We start from the raw sequence: 21,142 nt of genomic DNA, 5'->3' as shown, positions 1-21,142 counted from the left end.
CCGCGGAGCAACTAGGCCCGTGCGCCACAACTACTGAGCCCGCGTGCTGCAACTACTGAAGCCGGCGCGCCTAGAGCCCGCGCTCCGCAGCGAGAAGCCACCGCAATGAGAAGCCCGCGCACCACAACGAAAAGTAGGCCCACTCGCTGCAACTAGAGAAAGCCCGCGTGCAGCAACGAAGACCCAAAGCAGCCAATAAATACATAAATAATTCTCACTTTAAAAAAAATTAAAAAATAAATAGGCAGCCAATAGTAGCTCCCCTTAGTACAGTTGTGAGGATCAAAAGATTTTACGTTTTTATACTCGAACCCAGTCAGTGCTCCCATGTGTAGCATTTAAGATCTTCCACCTACTAAGCAAGCTCTAGGTTCTTAACTCCCCCAAAGCACTACCAAGGACCGCCCTCCCCGCCCACCCGCACCGCCCAAGGATAACATCATCAACCCAGGTCTCTAATGATGTCATCTCCGGGCCTGTTCTGCTTCATCCTCCGGAAACCTACAACTCCAGGCACCCGGTCTCCAGCCTTCGGTTATTTTTTTCTCTCCATAGCCCGAATTCCTTCTTTCCCATTCTCCCACCTAAAACTTTCGACTCTTCCCGCCTTCCCTCAAGGTAGCAATTTTCGGTTCTCCCCGCTTGCTCTCGAGCGAATTCCTCAAAGTCTTTTACTCTCTTAATTAATCGCTTCACTAGCCCCACACTTCAGCTCTTTCCGTCTAAATCCTATTATCGCCGCCGGGCGTCAGTCGGCTGTTTCCGCCTCCTGTCACCCACCATAGACACCGCCTTCGCTTCTTTCCGGATCACCTTAGTTCCTTGTTTTTTCCCAGTCCCGATTCGCTTCGGCTATTTCCGGCTCCCCGGGGCCTCCCATTTTTCTCTAGCCCCACCCCCGTTAACAACTTCGGCCCTTTCCGCCCTTCGCGATCTTCAGCTCAGCTCCTTCCGGCTTTTTCCGCCTTGCCTCGGCCTCACTCTCTCCCTTCGGCTCTTTCCGCGGCCCTTCGGGAGAGCAGTTTGTGCTTCTCTCCTCCACGTGACGCCGCCTCTACCTCCCAGTTCCCCCTCCCACCTCGCGCTTCCTCCCGCCTCAGCCTCTTGGCACGTCCGGGCCCGAGCCGCCATTTTGTGTGAATTTCTGACTGCGGCAGGGGCCGGGAAGCCGGGGCACCAAGGGCGGGCAGACAGACAGACGTCGGCCTGTCTCTGCGGCCCGTTTCCTTTTCCTAAATTCCTTTTTTTTTTTTTTTAATCGTCCTCGCTCGCTCTCCTCTTTTCCCTTTCCCCCTCGCTTGCTCCATTGCGCGCGGCCCGCGCTAATTACACCGAACCACCCACCAGTGTCCGTGTCCCCCGGGTCTCCCACCCCCGGGCCCGCAGCGGTGTGTGTGTGTGGGTGCTCTCGCCCCGATGAGGGTCCCGCGCCTCTGAGCGAGTGACCCCAGGGGTGGGCTGCGGAGAAAGCAGGCGGCGAGCGGCCCGCTGAGGCCTAGGCCGCGCGGCCTACGCGGAGGTCGGCGCAGAGGTGATTCCGAAACTGAAAAAATATATACCCATTCCTATCAGGAGCCCTCAGAGCTGAAGTGTGCCCCTCCCGCCACGCCCAAGCAGTCCTTTTTCGTGCATTAACATCCCCTCCCCCCCAAAAGGAACTATGGAGGCCGCGCCCGGGACCCCCCCGCCGCCGCCATCAGAGTCGCTGCCGCCGCCATCGCCGCCACCGCCATCAACGCCTTCGCCTCCTCCGTGTTCCCCCGACGCCTGCCTGGCCACCCCGCACCTCCTCCACCACCGCCTCCCGCTCCCTGACGACAGGTCAGGCCCCCGGCCCGGCCGGGGCGGCGTCCCCGGGGGGAGGTTGAGGAGGAGGAGGAAGGGGGGCGGCCGCCATGTTGGGCCGGGCCGCGGAGGAGGAGGAGGAGGAGGAGGAAGGGCGGGGTCGGTGGGTGTCTCTCGCTCGCTCGCTCTTTCTCACTTGCTTTCTCTCCCGGCCTCATGCGTTTCCCCCCCCTCGCGGCGCTCGCCCGCTCTCCCTCGCTCTCGCTCTGTCTTTTTTGGGCGCCATGCTGAGGGGAAGGTGAGGAGGCGCCCCCCGGACCCCCCGCGCCCGCCCTGGGGAGGGGGCGCCGGGGGCGGGGGGGCTTCGGAGGCCCACCGGGGTCCTGGCTGCCCCTGCTCCCGGAGCTGGCAGCCACGGGCCCGCCTGCCCGTCGCCTGGCTTCGGGGAAGGGAATGGGGGAGGGGCCCCCGGACCCTTTTCGGGGGGATCTCGAGCAACAGCCCCGCTCTTAGGGGTTTGGAGTCGGGGGGGGGCTCCCAGAACCCGGCAGTATCCTTTCTCCTGGGGGAGGTGTGCCCTGCCCTACTTGGAGAGGTACCCTAGCTTTTGTAGGAGGCAGGAAGTGGGGGTTCGTTAATTTCTTTCTCCATCCTTACGGGGGGTCCTTTCGGTGGGGGCTTCTTGCACTTTTTTTTTGGCGGGAGGTGTTTCCCTGTTATTCTCTAGGGGGCAAAATTGGGAGGATCTCTCGCCCCTTTGTAAGCCCCTGCCTCTTTTTGGGGGAGAAGACCCTTCCCCATGCTTTCCTTAAAGGGAGGGGTCCTCCTGATTTTCGTAGGTAGGTGATGCGTTTATTGGCGGGGGTCGTGGGGGAAGCTGGTGAGGTTTGGTTTCCCTGCCTTGGAGAGGAAGTTGGTCCCCTCTTTCTCGTGGGGTTCCCTCCTTTTTCGGGCTAAAATGGGGCGCCATCCCTTCCGGGAGAAAAAAACGAGGTTTCCTTGTGCTTTGGCAAGGGGTGAAAGGCAGCTCCCCCCTCCCCTTTATTAAGTGCGAAATGGGCTCGCCCCATGCCCTTCTCTGGAGGGTGATAAAGGGGCCAGCCCGGCGCGTTTCAGCGAGAGGTTGGGGCCCCATTTACCCTGCGCCAGCAAAAGGTTGGGGTGCAGGGTTCGCCCACTCTTTTGGTGGGGCAGGGGAAGAGGTGGCTAGAGAGTGGATTTGGAAATCGTAGAAGGGTTTCAGCCGGCAGGAAAGTGAGTCTTGGAGGGAGTGGGGGTGGGGAGGGGAAGAGAAGGCGCTGGACAGATGGCTGCCCCGTCGCAGCCCGGGGCTGGGGAGTCGCAGAGGACCCTCCCTTAGACAGGGGTCTTAGCTAGGGCTTCCCATGCCAGGCACCACGGCCCCTTCTCCCCACTCCCACCTTCCCTTTTCCCTTTCTCCTTCACAGACCATACTTTGCCTTTTAAAAGAAATGCCACCCACATTCAGAGACACAAGTGCAGCAGTTTGGTGAGCTTTTACAAAATATTTTTTTTGTTTTGTTCTGTTTTGTTCTAATTAAATGTATCGTCCTGGGAATCGCAGCCCATCGCAGCCTGACTCCAGTTCAAGGAAATAAACAGATTAGCAAAGGTCTGTTCGCTAAGCCCACGTTGGGCTTCCGGGCCCCCTCTTGGGGGCAGGTGCATTACTCAAAGGTGCTTACACGCTTTATTCGACCTCTAAGGAGTTCTCTTATGTCAGAAGTGTATGTCTTACAATGGGTTGGGATGGTAAGTAGCCTCTTTTATTGAGTAATTCAATTATCTCCCTCTTTTTGTCCCTTTCCTGCCTGCCTTCCTCCTCGCCTTTAGACCAAAGTGATGCTTGAGAGCGTGAATTTATATGTTCAAATCAGGATTCTAACCCTGTTGAGCCCTTTTAGACTTGCACATCCTTTTTGATGTTTAATTTTTAAAATTTGATGTACACAGTGTTCTCAAAAAAGAAAGTGTATTACTGTAACATGACAAAAACCTCTGTAAAAGGCCCATATGTTTTCAAGCCCTTGGTATCCCTCTTGCCATTTCAGTCCATTGCTTTGTCTCCAGCCTTCATCTTTGAAGAAAGTGGATACTTCAAGTCCATTTGTAGGAGACGAGGTTACTGAATTTGGTTTATGATGCTTGCGTGCAAGTTAATGTTCTCCCTCCCCTCTGCCCCAACCGCCCCCAAAAGATTGTGGTTCAAGTAGATCCAATTTTCTCATTTGACTCCGATGTCTCTTATGGTGATGGACGTTTAAATTAAGCAAGTCATTTGTAAAGTACTGTTTAAGCACCAAATCTGTAAAGTGTGTCAAGCCTCAGTTTCCTCTCCCCGTCTCCACTGTTCCTTTGTTCGAAAGCACATGCCTGACCGTGAAAAGTCGATGCAAACGTGTTACACGCCCAGCCATGGTGGAGAGAACACTTCCTCCGGCCCCCAGTCCCCCCTCTCCTACATGTACAAGGAAAAAACAGCAACAGAAATGACTTGCAGAACCAAACACTACTTCTGATGTGTTTTACAAGCATAAGTTCTTCCGTTAAAAGACAAAACACGTTGAAGTTCCATTTTCCCTCTTGCCCACTTTTGGTCCCTGACATACTTTGTTAGAGAAAACTTTTTAACACACAGCCCTCTTCCCCTCCCAAGATCCTGTTTCCTTTTTTCCATTCTTAGGAGAAAAAAAATTCGCCGACATTTAGATGAGGAAACATGTAAACTGCAATTCAGTGGGCCACTTGTTTTGTTCTTCCTCTCGGTATGTTCACAACTTAACTGCTGTGATGATCTTAGGTATGTAAAATCATTTGTGGGAGGAAGTGTCCACACAGTCCAGTATTCCTGCAAAACAATGTCTGAAGCACAAACTGAACACACTATCCAGTGCGCAGGGTCAGCCGAAAATGAATTGCATTTATTTGAAGTTTCCCATCCTTTGTAAAATTTCTCCTCCAGGAGCCAAGTGCAGAAACTGGATGCTAACAGATGAACCTTCCAAGTGACAAGGGCTAAGTGTAGAAGGATGCTTTTTTAACTTTACTTTTAAAATGAAATGTTAAGGAAATTGCATTTCTTTTATAAGTGAAAATTTTAGCAGTCATTAATGTTAAAATATTTCCTCAAGCACTTAAAAACGCTCAGGCATATCAACACAAGGGTTTATTGTTTTTTCCTTCTCAAAGGAATCTCATCCATCAAATCCAAGAAGCCCCAGTAATTATGTCAAACTATTTCAGTAGTCTTTGTTTTTGAAATGTCACAGTACTACCTTTTTCCCCTCAAACTGATGTACCAGTATTAGTTAAATTTCAAATTAATGGATGTTGCAAAAAAAAAAAAAAAAAAAGGGTGTCACTCAGAATCCATGATTTAACAGCAGCTCTTATACACTTGTAATCTTTAAAATTTTTATGTTCTCTGGGGAGAGCTTTAATCAAAGCAAATAAAAATCTCCCAGTAGAAACAAAATTACTTGTGACCATGAAAACAGTTATTCTGGTCATAACCCCTTTATATTTTTTATTCCCCTCAAATTTGCTCTTCAAAAGAAAAAAATGTGATTGCGCAAAAGGGTTTCTAATTCATCATCTGTACTATCTCCCAGATAGGGTTTCGATTTGCTCTGAAGGTTTACAATTTTGATTCTTAACAAGCTGGAGTTTTCTTAAAGTAGAGTTAGCTATTTTAGAAAACCACTAGTATGGCTTTGCCTCAGCCAGGAAGGCTGATCCCAAGGGAAAATTGTTTTGCACCTGTAGAAATGAAGGCTTTCCCAGCTGTTGGCTGGCAAGTTAGAGACGAATGGTTGCTTCTGAGTTTGTGATTTCCCCTCCAGTTGAACGTAGACAATTTCATATTGGGCTGGTTCAGTAATTTGTTGTTGAATAATGCCTCTACCTCCGCTCCTTTCTCTTAGATCTTTTCCCTTCCCTGATGTGCGAAAAATGGATGTCTCAGGGTTGCCTTACTTGTTGTTCGCTTCTGTTACATTTCTGTGGTTATCAGGTTCCTAGAACCATCTTGTTGTGTAGGCCAGATCCAGTTACGATAAATAACCTCTGTGGCGAAAATCTCTAATGAAACTATTTCCAAGCCTCTGTGGGTAGCTTTAGGTCAAACCATATTCCAGAGAACCTAATTTTGGTCCCTGCAGACGATATTTTCTAGTACCACAGTGACTGGTTCTGACCCAGCTTAGGAGGTTAGAAGAAAATAATTCAGAGCAAATAGGAAGTGAAGTGGCTGAATTTCTAAATGAGCAAGGTGCTCACCTGTACCTTGGTAACATAACGACTGACATAATAGGAGAAAAAAAAGAATTGTTTCTGAGATTTCCGGCAGTTGGTATTTAATAAGCTGATTCCAAGATCCATAGGAGCAGTCTGCTCATTATTGGTGGAGGGAATCCTGTCAAATGGTTTGAGATCGGTTTCAGAGTTAGAACCCAGTGGAAAGAGTGGAAAGGCTGCCTGTTTGGGTGGCACATAAAGTTCATTTGAGTAGGTTAAGGTAAACTTAGATTGTTTGGTATCATGGATTTGGCTTTCCAAAATTATTGGCTGTGTCTTTGCTGCAGACCTCTTTTGCTTTTGATAGTTCATGAAGATGCAGTCTTGAAGACATTGTGCAAAGTTTTTTGCCTGGACTTAGTAACAATATGAGGTTATGAGAGCAGTTCTTCACATTTTTAAAAAAATTTATTTATTTTTGGCTGCCTTGGGTCTTTGTTGCTGCGTGTGGGCTTTCTTTAGTTGCGGTGAGCAGGGGCTACTCTTCGTTGTGATACATGGGCTTCTCACTGCGGTGGCTTCTCTTGTTGCGGAGCATGGGCTCTAGGCCTGCGGGCTTCAGTAGTTGTGGCACGCAGGCTCAGTAGTTGTGGCTCACGGGCTCTAGAGCGCAGGCTCAGTAGTTGTGGCCCACGGGCTTAGTTGCTCCGCGGCATGTGAGATCTTACCGGCCTAGGGCTTGAACCCGTGTCCCCTGCATTGGCAGGTGGATTCTTAACCACTGAGCAACCAGGGAAGCCCATGAGGGCAGTTCTTAAAATACATTTCTGGGGCTTCCCTGGTGGCGCAGTGGTTGAGAGTCCGCCTGCAGATGCAGGGGACACGGGTTCGTGCCCCGGTCCGGGAGGATCCCACATGCCGCAGAGCGGCTGGGCCCGTGAGCCATGGCTGCTGGGCCTGCGCGTCTGGAGCCTGTGCTCCGCAGCCGGAGAGGCCACAACGGTGAGAGGCCTGCGTAACACACACACAAAAAAAAGAAAAATACATTTCTGACCCGTAGTCAGTTGATGACCAAGATGAAGACATGGCCTCTTAGTTGGTGCAGACGTAGTTGCATCCTGCTTTTGGAATAATTTTTTTAATAGTACATAGGTTATTTGCTCAGAGCATAGTTTGCTTCTGTTGGCCAAATTGCTCTGGGTAGAGGATCTTTCTTGTTTTTTTATTTTTGTTATTTTTCATCTGTGTGAACTGGTGACTCAGCTCGCTATTTGTAAGGCAAGTGGTGACATCTTTTGAACATTGGAGGTGGCAACAGGATATGAAGGAACAGCGTGGGTGTGGAGGCAGATGAGATTGTGTTCAGCGTGCAGTGGCCACCAAGGATAATGCCCTCCTCTCGGGGCATTGCGGTCAAATGGGCATATGCAGAACACCCACACAATGCCTGGCATTCAGAGAATCTTGGTTTCTTTATCTTCCTGCTGTCCCTACTAGAGAAAAACTCTAGATAGAATTTACAGTCTGGTGTATAAACAGAGGTAAGAATAACATCTGTGTTTTTGAAGGAAGTCAATTTATCTTTCATTTCTTAGGCTTCTGGTCAGCAGTTTAATTGCAAGGAGCTGATTGGGGTTTCAACTAAGTGGAAGCCATCTTAAGGCATTTCTTGCTGGCTCAGTGTCCTTATTATACGATGCTGCAACAGTCATGCTTTCTTGAGCTCATGTTGGCTACCTTCCCCTGCTCATCTTTTGCAATCAGAGTCTGAGTCAGGGCTACAGCCTTGGTAGGCCTCCTGAGACCAGGGAAACCAGGGCTCTAGCACCTCATGCACTGCTAACCAGTCACGTCCCCTTAAGTCCGTCCTTTACCCTCACCAGAGTCCGAGAGAAATGAACACGGTCTGTCCCAGCTCCAAGATTCTCCCACCCCTTGGTGATTTGGCTGAGTCAGTTAAGGTTTTGTTCATTCAGCAGCCAGGCTTGTCTCGTGCTTTTCTTGGAGCGGAACAGTTTTCGGAGTGTTCAAGGAGCCCTTCTCTCCTCGGGACTTCATTTAGAGTTGGGTAGAAGTTGGTACTGCCTTTACCAGGCCTCATGTTACCTTCCCGTATCTGCCCTGCCTTCTGCCGCTTCTGGCCACGGTGAGGCATGGTTGCTGCTACTGCAGCTCCTGATACCCAGCTGCAGAGTAGATGCCTTGAAAATGAATTGTAAGGGTAAGCTAAGTGGCTAGATCCCAGGAAGAGCCGTTAGGGAAACCTTGGCTCAGCAGCTTAGCTGAATTCCAGGCTGGATCCCTTGTACCTGTTGAAAACCCTACACTTCAGAGCCATAAAGCTTAATAGAGCCTGGATGCCGCCTGCTCCCTCCACACCAGGCAGGCCCAGTTCTGGTAGAGAGACGGTGGGGAGTGGCAGCTGGCTGTGGAGGTGGGTGTCAGGCAGACTGGATGTGCTGTAAGAGTTACTCATCTCCTAGGTCAGTCTCCTGGCCTTCCCAAAGGTGTGACGGTACCTCTTGGGCATTGTCATGTGAAGGTCAAAGGTTACCTGCCCCAGGGGCTGACTGAGTGCTTTTCGTGCATTAGCTCACCTTAGTCCTACTGCTGAGAAACTGAAACAGAGGTGAAGTCACTTGTTGAAGGTCACAGGGCTGTTGGGTGTGGAGGCAGTTAGAACCCAGCCAGCCTGTACCCAGCCCTGAGGTCTATACCCAGAGGCCGTCCTGGATCTGGCACAATATCCCTCAATCTGCAGCATGCAGGCATTAGTGGGATAGAAGGTCCATTTATTGATTTGCCTCCTGTATGTGGAAAACAAATGGAAGAGGGTAGAAAAAGCAGAGTACCACAGAGGTTAAATGTGGCTTTGTGAAAGTTTATAAGCTGAGTTTTATTGGAACATTCGTTTATCTTGTCTGCGGCTACTTTTGCGCTAAACAGCAGAGTTGACTGGGTGGGACAGAGACTGTGTGGCCCGCACGGCCTAAAGTGTTTTCTGCTGCCCTCTGCGCTGGTCTTGTGGGCCTAGTGCCTGGGGGGTGGACACAGCAGCCACCGTCGTTTATCTTTGTTGTGGTGGTGGAGGTGTTGGGGGCAATGGGAGGGGACTTTAAAGTTGTCCCCAGAGAGAGGGGGGCTGTGCTACTGCTGCCCCTCCATGACTTGTTGAGGTTCCATTGTCCCTGTATTCCACTCCTCCCAGTGGATGTAGAGGCCCACACCCAGGCTTTTGAACCTTTAAATTGAAGGGATGTTCATTCATTAGAAGGAACCGGAGACCTCTTGAAGCCCAGTGAGGAAATGGATGGCAGCTAACACATCCCTTCTATGGCCCGACCCAAGGGAGCTGGGCCCAGACGTGAGTGTCAGTTGGCTAAACCTCCACTGCAGGTGGCTTGGATTATTGCCCTCCTCATTTTCCTAACAGACACCAGGGCTTAGGTTTCCTTGGGATTCCAGGCCCTGCCATTGCACGGGGCACCAGAGCAGTCCCCGGAAGCACAGCCTTTCAGCGACAGAGGCAGCCCCTGGCTGCAGCCCTGAGGTGGCTGACTGGCAGCCACGTTCATCTGCTCAGTTGGTGCACCAGTCACATAAGGGCTCTTGTCATTTATCCTCTGGTCTATCAGGAAGCCCTCGATAAACACCTTGGTGAATGAGTTTGTGACCAAAGGCAACCCCTCAGTGACCTATTTAGAGTTTTAAGTGATCCAGGTTGCTGCCTGGGAAATGGTCCAATGTCTATGTTGATGAAATTGACAAAGAGGGTGTGGATGGCTGAGATTGATGCCTGTTTGTGTAGGCCATATCCCAAGCACCCACCCAGTCTATACCTGGCCCTGTGCTGGGCCCTTGGAAACTCAGGGATGACTGCCAGCCTCTTTCTTCTCCGCCCTCCAGGAGCCCACCGTTGACTGGAAGTTAACAAATAATTGTATACAGATAATTGCATATATGAACAAGAAATCTTTGCCTCCTAGGCCAGGTCTCTTTTAAGAGGAAAATGTTAATACTTTGTCTTGGCTGAATGGAACCAAATTGATTCCCCTGAAAAAATTATAAACAAGAAGTCTTCGTTCACAAGTTTCATGGTTCGATTTTCCTTTCTGGAATAATAAAAATCGTCTCTCTTTGGATGAGAACCAGCATCTTGCCAGCTTTAAGCAATCCAAAGTGTGGTTGGCCTGAGAAGGAGGTTAGGAAATTCTTTGTTGCTGCGAAGCAGATTTCAGAGGTTCATCTGACAGGAAAAACTTGGATCAGAGAGATGCCTCTATCAAGAACACGAGCTGTTTTCAGGGTGAGTGGGAGTAGGAGAATAGCTATTTGAGCAAAGAAAAGGACACTTTTGACTCAGAGATTCATCTAGCAAGCTGGGTTTTTCTTGGTCAGCTTGTTTTAAACTCTACAGAAATGTTCTGCCTAAGAGGTTTGTGTGCTTGGACAAACCCCAGTGTGGATGCCACACACTTGGGAGTGTAGCAATCCTTCTAGCGTTAGAGGACTTTGGAATTTTCTTCCCTTGGATTCATGTTGCTTTCTGTCCCTCTTGGGATAAGTCCTATTTGTTTTTTTGCTAGGATTCCTTGGACCTTTGTGGGCACCTCTTTTTTTTTTTAAGACACTATTTATTTATTTACTTACTTATTTTGGCTGCGTTGGGTTTTCATTGCTGGGCGCGGGCTTTCTCTAGTGGTGGGGAGCGGGGTTACTCTTCGTTGCGGTGCACAGGCTTCTCATTGCGGTGGCTTCTCGTTGCAGAGCATGGGCTCTAGGTGCATGGGCTTCAGTAGCTGTGGCACGCAGGCTCAGTAGTTGTGGCTCGCGGGCTGTAGAACGCAGGCTCAGTAGTTGTGACACACGGGCTTAGTTGCTCCGCGGCATGTGGGATCTTCCCAGACCAGGGCTCAAACCTGTGTCCCCTGCATTGGCAGGCAGATTCTTAACCACTGCACCACCAAGGAAGTCCCTTCTGGACACCTCTTGTTCCCTAAACTATCCAGATGTCTTTTGGTCATATTTTTGAATGTCCCAATTCCATTCATTTGATGTTGGATGGCCTGGATTGGCTTTGTGTCTTTGCATGTTGATAGTTTTTACTCCTAAGCAGTTATTCTGGGCCAGGTTGGTGCCAAACACTTGATTTACATGGTCTCAGGGAATTCTTTCTAGGAGGATATGTATCCATCCTGGAGGTTCCTTTACTGCCTTCACTTCACAATTGAAACAGGGCACAGAGTGTTTAAGGAGCTTGCCCAGTGTCTTAGTATCTTACTTTGGCATTTTTTGCAGTACTGTTTTCATTTAATCTGTTTTCTGTACCTGTGTCTTATTTTTTTCCAACTCAAGTATAAATTTCAGGGTGAGAATTGTTTTGTTTGTTGGCCTGTTTAGTAAATTATTCTTTTTTGGATAATTTCTAATTGTCTCAAGGGTTGAGGTTAAGAGCTGGACCTGGAGTCAGAAAGTCCTGGACTCTGGTTCTAGTTCTGCTTCTTCCTGCTGTGACCCTGTGGGCATATTTCTTCCCATCTTTGAGCCTCAGTTTGTCTATAAAATGGGGATACTAATGAATTGCTACTGCATACGTTTGTTAATGCATTTCAGTGACAGATGTGCAGAAGTGGAGAGCACAGCAGTGTGGTGCCTGGCATGGAAATTGCTGCTATAGGATGTTAGTAGTGAATATTTCCTATGGCTCTTGGATTTTATAAGACCCTGGGGTGCCCAGGAAGGTTTTGTAGTTGAGGAAACCACAGCAGAGATGTGAGGGCTGGTGGAGGCCCCCACCTTGAACTCCAGCTCTTTGTTAGGGAAATTAACTTCTTGAGGATCTTGATGAGCTCTCTTCACTTTACTGAGAGGTTGTCCCCACCCAGGGCATCTTTCTTATTTTTTAACTTTTTCTTAGGGAAATTTTCTAACGTATTTAAGAGAAGAGAAAATAGTATCATAGATTGCCTTATACCCATCACCAGTTTCAAAAGTTATACACATTTTGCGAATTTTGGTTCATCTCACTACCTCCCCCAATCCCTCTTGAGTATTTTATTTATTTATTTATTTATTATTTTTAAATATAACTTTATTTATTTATTTATTTATTTTTGCTGTGTTGGGTCTTCGTTTCTGTGCGAGGGCTTTCTCTAGTTGGGGCGAGTGGGGGCCACTCTTCATCGCGGTGCGCGGGCCTCTCACTGTCGCGGCCTCTCTTGTTGCGGAGCACAGGCTCCAGACGCGCAGGCTCAGTACCTGTGGCGCACAGGCTTAGTTGCTCCGCGGCATGTAGGATCTTCCCAGACCAGGGCTCGAACCCGTGTCCCCTGCATTGGCAGGCAGATTCTCAACCACTGCGCCACCAGGGAAGCCCCCCCTTGAGTATTTTGAAGCACATCCCAGACCTCATCTCATTTTATCCATACATTCTTCAGTATGAACCTTTAACTTAATTTTTTTTAACATAACCACAAAACCATAATCATGCCTAACAAAATTAACAATAATTACTTCGTATCTCAAATACCCAGTCCGGGTTCAGATTTCTCCAATGTCCCCCACGTTGACTTCTGGCAGTAGGTGTGTTCATGTCAGGGTCCTGGCACTGGACAAGCTGTCTTGCTTCCATTGAAGTGAGGGGTTTGGGCTGCGGCTTGGGCTTCTCCTGTGGTTCGTTTGTGCTTGCTGGTGTCTGTGATGTGGGCATGTTGCCATGGAAATGCTGTGATGTCACTGAGCCAGTTAGGACCACACCTGAGAATGTTGAGTGGGAGGGAGACACAGTGCTTCTTTGCTCTTGATCTGTGGTTGGTGAACCTGGGTAGTAAGGACACTGAAAAACATGTGCAAGACCCAGAGGTTTATTTCAAGAATTTCCTGCCTCTGAAAAATCCCTCAGTGAGGTTCCTCCCGTGGCTGCTTCACCACAGCCTAAATCGAGGGAAGGTCTCAGGGGCCTTCCTCAGGCATGAGCCCTGAGCCAGTTTTGTAAAGGAAAGGCTCCGTACCTTCACTGCTAGCAAGTGACTGTCCTGCAGGGTTGGATTTGGGGATCCTGGACTTCTGCATTTAGGACTGTTGTTTAACATTTGAAGAGGCGGAGCCTCCTTGTAATTTTTGTAATCTTGTCCCTAATTAATGGGTCATTCAGAGCCTACTCAGGCAATTTGTTGAGAGTTTGGGCAGTTAATGCTCATAACCCTGACCTTCACATTAACCTAGCCGCCTCTTGTCGGGGGCTTCATGATCTTCAGGTAACAACCACTGCTCCCATGGGTTTTCATCTTTTTTGTTTCTTGCCTGTCTCTCCTCTTTCTCTCTCTTTTTTCTTTTGTAAATCAGGTAGATCCATAAACCCAGGCCCCTTTCAGCTTCCATCCAACTCTCCTCTAGAGGATTTCCGTGTTGCCAAACTTCATTTTTGTAAGGGACCTTTCTCCCTTTTTCCCGGGGCTCAGCTCTCGCTGTGCCTTTTCCTCCTGGTCAGCCACTTGGTTACTTTCTCATACCACCTAGATGAGAGCTGAGGAAGGGGAGGTGTCGATTTGTCAGTTTCGTCGGCAGGATTTATTGGCAGAGGACGGTGGCACAGACGGGCCAAGAAAAGTGGGGACTTGTTGGCCAGCAGTTAGCAGTGGTCCCCGAGGGGAGTTGGCTGTAGCTTCTCCATAGAAAAAAATGCTTCCCAGTAAGCACTGCAGCTAGTTTAGGATTATCCATGTGGAGGTGTGCTCATGCTAGCTGGTTCTTAATACCAATAGCTGTTATTTGTCTGGTACTTACTTTGTGTCTGCCCCCCATGTCAAGGGTTTTATCCACGTTATCTTGTTTAACTTTCACAACCCCTTGAGGTAGGTACTACACTTATCCCATTCTGCAGATGAGAAAACCGAGGCTCAGGTTCCGTACCAAGAGCATGTGCTAGGGAAGACGCAGAGCTGGTTGAGTTACTTGGTCTGCAAAAGGAAGCAGGATGCCCTGCCAGATCTGTAGACTGGTGGGTGGGCCCAGCCTCCTTTGAAGCATGAGGTTTCTTTCCAGTACTGTTTTTGCCAAGCCCATAGTATGTGATGAACCTGACACACTTCTGTGCCCTGTGGAGTTGGCCTGTAGGCATTCCTTAGAATGGGCACCCTGATCTTTTCTTTGACCCAGAAGGAGGAGTTGGCCATCACCAGCTCTGCAAGTGGAAACTTAAATGCCCTGGATGCTTAGTCCAGGAGGCACAGGCAGAGCTGAGCCTCAGCAAGGCATTGGCCTTTTCCTGTTTCCCCCCGGGCATCCATTCCAAGTTGGTCGCCCAGCATGGTTGGTTTCTAGTTCCTGGTGGCTCTGGCGGGCCAGCCCTGGTGCAGCCATCCCAGCATGTTGCCAGTCCAGGCTCTGGGAATTAAGTGGTTTCTGCCCAGGCCGATGCTTCAGGGTTTCTCCTACATGCTTGTCTCGAGAAGGTTTGGCAGGGCTTCCCTGGTGGCGCAGTGGTTGAGAGTCCACCTGCCGATGCAGGGGACACAGGTTCGTGCCCCGGTCCGGGAGGATCCCGCATGCCGCGGAGCGGCTGGGCCCGTGAGCCATGGCCGCTGAGCCTGCGCGTCCGGAGCCTGTGCTCCGCAACGGGAGAGGCCACGACAGTGAGAGGCCTGCGTACCGCAAAAAAAAAAAGAAGGTTTGGCACGTCTAGATTGAAATGATTAGCACAGTGGGGCTTCCCCCACTTTTCTTGGGGGATCATGTCACAGTCTATTCAGCATGCTCCCTCGGTATTTAATCCCACTCTGACATGGATTTTGCTGGCAGTCTGTTCAGTGGCACCACTTAACCCCGGTTGCTATTTTATGGAGGCAGCCTTTGTGCAGTTGTGTCAGTGGCCCACAGGATTCCTGCGTCTATCCCAGTTGGCTTGATTTTCTTTCTTTCTTTTCTTTCTTCTGGTAAACAGAGTCTGGAGAAAATAGGCCCTGTATTCATGCAGGATGTTTAGCTTGGAATCTCCAGGGTTATCAAGGGGAACCCCCTCAGGTGGGCCCAGGGCTCAGAAGAGTTGGAGAGCATGGTGGGCCAGATGGTGGTGAGAATGCGCAGTGGGCAGTCAAGTGTCACCATCCCCGTGTCCCCTCTAATATCCCATTCCCCTTCAGAAATCACCAGGGATTTTTTTTTTTTTTTTTTTTTTTTTTTTGCAGTACGCAGGCCTCTCACTGTCGTGGCCTCTCCCGTTGCGGAGCACAGGCTCCGGATGCGCAGGCTCAGCGGCCATGGCTCACGGGCCCAGCCGCTCCGCGGCATTTGGGATCTTCCCAGACCGGGGCACGAACCCGCGTCCCCTGCATCGGCAGGCGGACTCTCAACCACTGTGCCACCAGGGAAACCCCTACCAGGGATTTTTTGATGCTATTTATTTTGCAGCTGCTCCCAACTCCAGGGGAACAAAGTTTCAAGTATTCGCTACCCAGTTTGTAAAAAGTTGTAGATTCTCACTGAACCCACATCTGCCTGGGGCTGTTAATATAGATAATGCAGAGAATTCCTCTTTGGCTAAAAGTCTTTGAAGGGTGGTTTTGGATGCTGTACCTCCCTGCCTTTGGAATGAAAAGGCATTTTTCTGGAGCCATTCTTGAGGATGGTTGAAGCTCTTGGAGTTGCTTGGATGGTCTTTTGTTCCCCCTTCCCGCGAGTGTGAGCAGTGATGTGTAGCAGCAGGACAGGAATGGAGGCCTCAGCTGACCCTGGGCAAGGCCTTCGCTGGCCGTGCCACGGCATCCTTGCCCGTGAACGTAGAGGTGGAGGAGTGTCTGCGGGTGCCAGCCTCTCTGGCTCAGCTGTCGCAACCCTGTAGCACAGACACTGCCCTGTGGCCTGGGTTTCTTGTAATCTGTATCTTTTCCTACAAGGACAACGCAGAACAGGAGGTGCTCAAGGGCCCGGCACAGAGAATATGCTCAGAAATGTTTGTGGCATCAAGTAGGCGGTCGATGAGTGGGCTCCCCCTTCCCTTTCCGTCCTCAGCAATTGAGGAAGAATGGCGAGCTTAGAGTCAGTTTCTGGCTTTTTCGTGTCCCCCCGTCTATCTGACCTCGACAGATCCTTTCACCTGCTATCCCTTTAAGTTCCTCCTGTTTGAAAATGAGGTTGTTGATGGTGCCCTGCTGTCCCTTCCACTCTGACACGCCTCTTCTGGTTCCAGGAGGGTCTTTTGCCCTTTGCGATCTTGGGCTTTCTTCTCATCCGGGCTTCTGGCCCCCCAGGCAGTTTCTGTCTTCCTGGGTTCCCTTCATCCCTGCCCTGGGATTCTGGGTACTTTCAGCTTTTTCCTTTCTGGACTAAAGTGTGGAGAGTGATGCTTTTGTTTAGCTTTTCTTCATAGACCCCAACCCCTTCCTCTCCGGTCTGTTGCTGGGCCTTCCCTGGTTCCATAGTGTCTGTCTAGTCTGTCTGTCCCTGTATTTCTCCAGTGTTCCCAGCAGGGAACAGTCTATTCAGCGTGCTCCCTCGGTATGAAAAGGCCCAGGCGTGGGCAGCAGCAAGTTTGCCCTGCCCATTAGTAACAGTTTCCCCCTCAGCTTGGTGAGCTTGCCAAAACCAGTTTCCCCAGTTAGGTGGCGCTTTTACTGCGGACAAGGCCATTCTGGCAGAGTTGCCTCACCCCATGAGAGCTTTGCTCCCAGGAGAGCGGCTCCTGGTGTGGGCCGCACCCAAGCCAGAAGATGCCTCACTTGTCAGGAATGCCGCCTCCTGCCTCCGCCGCAGTTGACTCGGTGTCTTCCCTCTGGGCTGGCCCACGACAGCCTGGCGGTTCCAGGGGAACAGCACGAGGCACCCATCGGTCACCTCTCTGTACTGTTTCCTTTGAAACGTCGGGAGGAGTTTTTGGTCCTGCATTCTGTGTTTGAGAGCTGCCCTTGACCTCTGCCAGGGTAACCGTGGGGCTGTACCATTTGGGTTTGAAGCTGCCCTGACCCCTCTGAATTGGGAGTGAGAGTTAATGGAAGGACCCCCTTGTTGGTGGGGAGCAGGTGGAGGCGCACAAAGGGAGCAGTGCGAGGGAGAGGGCCGTGGAGGATCCTCAGAGGTCGGCAGTTGTTTCTCCACAGAGCCTGTGAGAACCTTCAGGGCTCCAGGGGCTGGGCTCGCCTGGTGAGCTTGTTCCCACGCTGACCGGCTCCCATCTGAACGGCCGAGGCCTTTGTGGCCTAGATTAGTTCTCTCTGTGGTTAGCCTTTTAGGTCCTGGGTTCATTATATTACTCTTTATCTTCTCATTCTCTTTGTGGGTCTTAGTTAATGGAGAAGGAAGGCATCGTCATGCATGAGGAACTTGAGGAGCTTTTGACATTTTTTTACATTTGTTTATTTTTTTAAAGCAACTCCTGCACTTGTGAGAACTGTGTCTGTGGGTTTGGCTCAAAAACTGGATTATTTTTCCAGCTGCTCCTTTCTTAACCCATTTATCCCCCCCACCCCACCCCCCACCCTGTACATATTTTGATGTTCAGAACGTCCTGTCAGCAGCATCTGTCACATGTGGAGAGTGCTTTTATTTTGTAAAGTAAGGGAGAATTGGGGTGACATGTGGGAGATTTGGCAGAGTCAGGAAGTCGTAGGACAGGGAGCCAGAAGGGATACCCGGAGGTGAGGCAAGTCAGGTGGGAAGCAAGGAGGCCAGCAGCAGGTGGGGGTGAGCCCTCATGTGGGCGCGTCAGGAGGGGCCTGGGACCCTTCCCCTCTGTCCACCTGCTCAGCTCCCCACCTCTGGCCCAGAGCCGTGGAGCTGGTGGAGCGGTCAGGCCTCGAAACCCAGGGACCGGAGCCTGTTCGCTCGTGGCAGCACCTCTGGCATCCACGGACACCCCCCCCCCCGCCCCCCGCCGGGACAGACAGAGCCGATGCAGCCCTTTGGGGTCTGCCCCGTCTCCCCCGGCCTCTCGCCCTCAGCGCTGGGCCCCGTGTTCCCGTCGCCCTGGGCCAGCCCACAGCCCCCGTGGCTCTCCCCTCAAACCCCGTGCTCACGTCGGCTTTGGGGTTGGTTCGTAGGGAGGATGGTGAGTTGGAAGAAGGCGAACTGGAGGATGACGGGGCGGAGGAGACCCAGGACGCCTCCGGAGGCCCCGAGAGGAGCCGGAAGGAGAAGGGGGAGAAGCACCACAGCGACTCAGATGAGGAGAAGTCTCACCGGAGGCTGAAGCGGAAACGCAAGAAAGAGCGGGAGAAGGAGAAGAGGAGATCCAAGAAGAGGAGGAAATCCAAGCACAAAGTAGGTCCTGGCGGATGTGCTGGGCCTCCTGGCGCTGGGCCCAGCTGAGGGCCCCAGGGGCCGAGCTCATCTTGTCAGGCCAGAGGGTACTCTTAATCGGGCTGTTTTTCCTTTCCCCAAATTGGATAAAGACCTTTTCTAAAAGAGTTGGTAGCTCATGCTCCATTGCTGCTAGATGCCCCTAGGTGAGGCGTTTCGCATGGAGCCCTTCCGGCACATTCCAGCAGTGGCTGTGCAGGTGGCCAGCCCTCCGCAGAAGCTCTAATCCTCTGCCCCTGTCCTTGCAGCGCCACGCTTCTTCCAGCGATGACTTCTCTGACTTCTCAGATGACTCGGATTTCAGCCCCAGCGAGAAGGGGCACCGCAAGTACAGAGAGTACAGCCCCCCCTACGCGCCGGTGAGTGACTGCCGGTCAGGGACCCCCATGGGGCTCGGAGCCGGGGGTAATGGAAACGCCCATGTTTCCTGAACACTGGCTGTGTGCTGGGCATTCATACGTGGCACTTTACACTGATTTTAATTCTGCAAGATTAGGTATTGTTTTTATCCCCGCTTTATAGGTGAGGACACTGAGACTTCGAGAACTTCAGCCAGGTTGCACGGCTCTGAAGTACAGGAGCTGGGGTTGAGCCCAGTCATACTGGGCTCATACTGATTGCCATACTTCTCTATGCCACCTTTTCCCGTGGCCTTGGCAGGGCTCGTCATATCCCCTGTCCCCAAGAAGGATGATGATTTGTCCCTGTGAGAGCTGACTTTTCCACTGTTCAGCAGTGTCCTTTTGTGGAAAGTTGGCAAGAGAATGAAACGGTTATGGGAGTAAATCATCTCGGATGTTGTGGGGTCAGAAGTTATATACCACTGAGCTTAAGCATAAATTTAAATTTTTTGTCCGGTTTGTATATTGTTTTATTTTCCTCAGGTAAAACCAGTAAGAAGTAAATCAACATAGATTTTCAAATTTTGATAAAAAGTATTTTTAAAGTTAGTAGTTCTTAAAGGTATCCTGTAACTCAGCATCATCCATCATAACATAATTTTTTGTAAGGAATAAGAGTTGACATTGATCTACTAATGTAGATTCAGACTTTAAACCTGAGGGCAGCCGGGAATGGAGAGAACACCACCAGCTTTGATTGGGAACCTAGGGGTTGAGGCATTTTAAGATCTGCTAAAGTGGGACTTCCCTCGTGGTCCAGTGGTTAAGAATCCACCCTCCAATGCAGGGGACACGGGTTCGATCCCTGGTCGGGGAACTAAGATCCCATGTGCCGTGGGGCAACTAAGCCTGTGCACCACAACGAAAACCCATTGCAGCCAAAAAAAAAAGGATCTGCTAAAGTAGTTGTGTACATCTCCATGTTTTATGTTTTCTTTTTTTTTATAATGAGTGTGGATTTTTTTAAATGAATAGACTTTATCTTTAGAGTAGTTTTATTTTTTTAATTTTATTGAATATAGTTGATTTACAGTGTTGTGTTAACTTCTTCTGTATAGCAAGGTGACTCAGTTATATGTACACATATTCTTTCTTCATATTCTTTTCCATTGTGGTTTGTCACAGGATATTGAATATAGTTCCCTGTGCTATGCAGCAGGACCCTGTTTTTTTTTTTGTTTGTTTGTTTTTTTGTTTTTTGCGGTACGCGGGCCTCCCACCGCTGTGGCCTCTCCCGTCGCGGAGCACAGGCTCCGGACGCGCAGGCCCAGCGACCACGGCCCACGGGCCCAGCCGCTCCGTGGCATGTGGGATCCTCCTGGACTGGGGCACGAACCCGTGTCCCCTGCATCGGCAGGCGGACTCTCAACCACTGCGCCACCAGGGAAGCCCGACCCTGTTGTTTTTAGAGCAGTTTTAGGTTTGGAGAAAATGGAGCAGGTAGTCCAGTTCCCTACCCACCCCACCCCACCCAGTTCCCCAGTTTTTAATGTCTTGCATTAGTGTGGCACGTTTGTTGTAATTGTTCAGCCAGCGTTGGTACGTATTTGATTAGAGTCCATAGTTTACATTAGGGTCCCCCTTCGTGTTTTACAGTTCTTTGGGTTTTGACAAATGCATCTTGTTATATACGCACCATACACTATCATATAAAATAGTTTCAATTCCATAGAAGTCCTCTTTTCTTTACCTACTCATCAGTCCCTCCCCCCAAGCCCCTCCCAACCACCAGTCTTTTTACTGTCTCTGTAGTTTTGCCTGTTCCAGAATGTCATTTAATTGGACTCATATGTAGCTTTTCCGGATTGTCTTCTTTCACTTAACAATATTCGTTTACAGTCCCTCCATGTCTTTCTTACTTCTTTTAATTGTTGAATACTCCCTTGTTTGAATGTACCAGTTTGTTTATCCATTTACCAATTGAAGGACATCTTGGTGTCTTCCATTTGTGCATGTATGTGTATTTTTAAACTTCATCCAGTATCTCTTGGAACTAGCACACTTTGGAAAGCATCATTTTAAATGGTTTTCTAGTTTGGTTGCCAAATAGTCATTAATTGAATTCTAAGGCCCCGGGAAAATTTTGACTGAGGAGCACCCCTCTTGCCTATCAGGCCTCCTCCCCAAATGAGATTGTTCTATCTCCCTGGGAAATACACCCTTCTTTTCCCTCTCCAGTAATTCAGGGGTCATGGGGCCTGTGTGTCTCAATTGTCTTTAAAGCTGTGGCTCTTTCTGAAGAACAGAAACATCTGGGCGAACAGCCCAGATCTCATTCAGGTGGCTGGGGGCTAGTGTCTCACCCCAGGGACAGCAGAGACACCCAGACAGCTGTGCCAGTTCAGGGAATAGTGGGGATCTTGGTCTGAATCCGAGGCCCCAGGGCCAGCTCACTGTCCTCTCCCCAT

General features: G+C 50.1%; 1 protein-coding gene across 3 annotated transcripts in view; it reads left to right on the top strand.

Moving 5' to 3' along the window:
* Window positions 1–1,655: 1,655 nt before the first annotated feature.
* Window positions 1,656–21,142, top strand: part of ZC3H4 (zinc finger CCCH-type containing 4) — a gene marked incomplete at its 5' end in the record, with an annotated part of 39,855 nt that continues 20,368 nt past the window's right edge. The window contains 3 exons of one of the 3 annotated variants that reach the window (XM_079723375.1): window positions 1,656–1,821; window positions 18,075–18,294; window positions 18,582–18,692. In XM_079723375.1, coding sequence (XP_079579501.1) covers window positions 1,661–1,821; window positions 18,075–18,294; window positions 18,582–18,692 — 492 coding nt within the window. Of the gene's footprint in view, window positions 1,822–3,237; window positions 3,296–18,074; window positions 18,295–18,581; window positions 18,693–21,142 lie in introns of those variants that run through there. The other 2 variants (XM_079723376.1, XM_079723377.1) reach the window with 2 other exon arrangements.

Source organism: Hyperoodon ampullatus, assembly GCF_949752795.1.
Source record: "Hyperoodon ampullatus genome assembly, chromosome: 18".
NCBI lineage: Eukaryota > Metazoa > Chordata > Mammalia > Artiodactyla > Ziphiidae > Hyperoodon > Hyperoodon ampullatus.
Note: the sequence above shows the minus strand (reverse complement) of the source record. Positions and strands in the feature narration are given on the sequence as shown.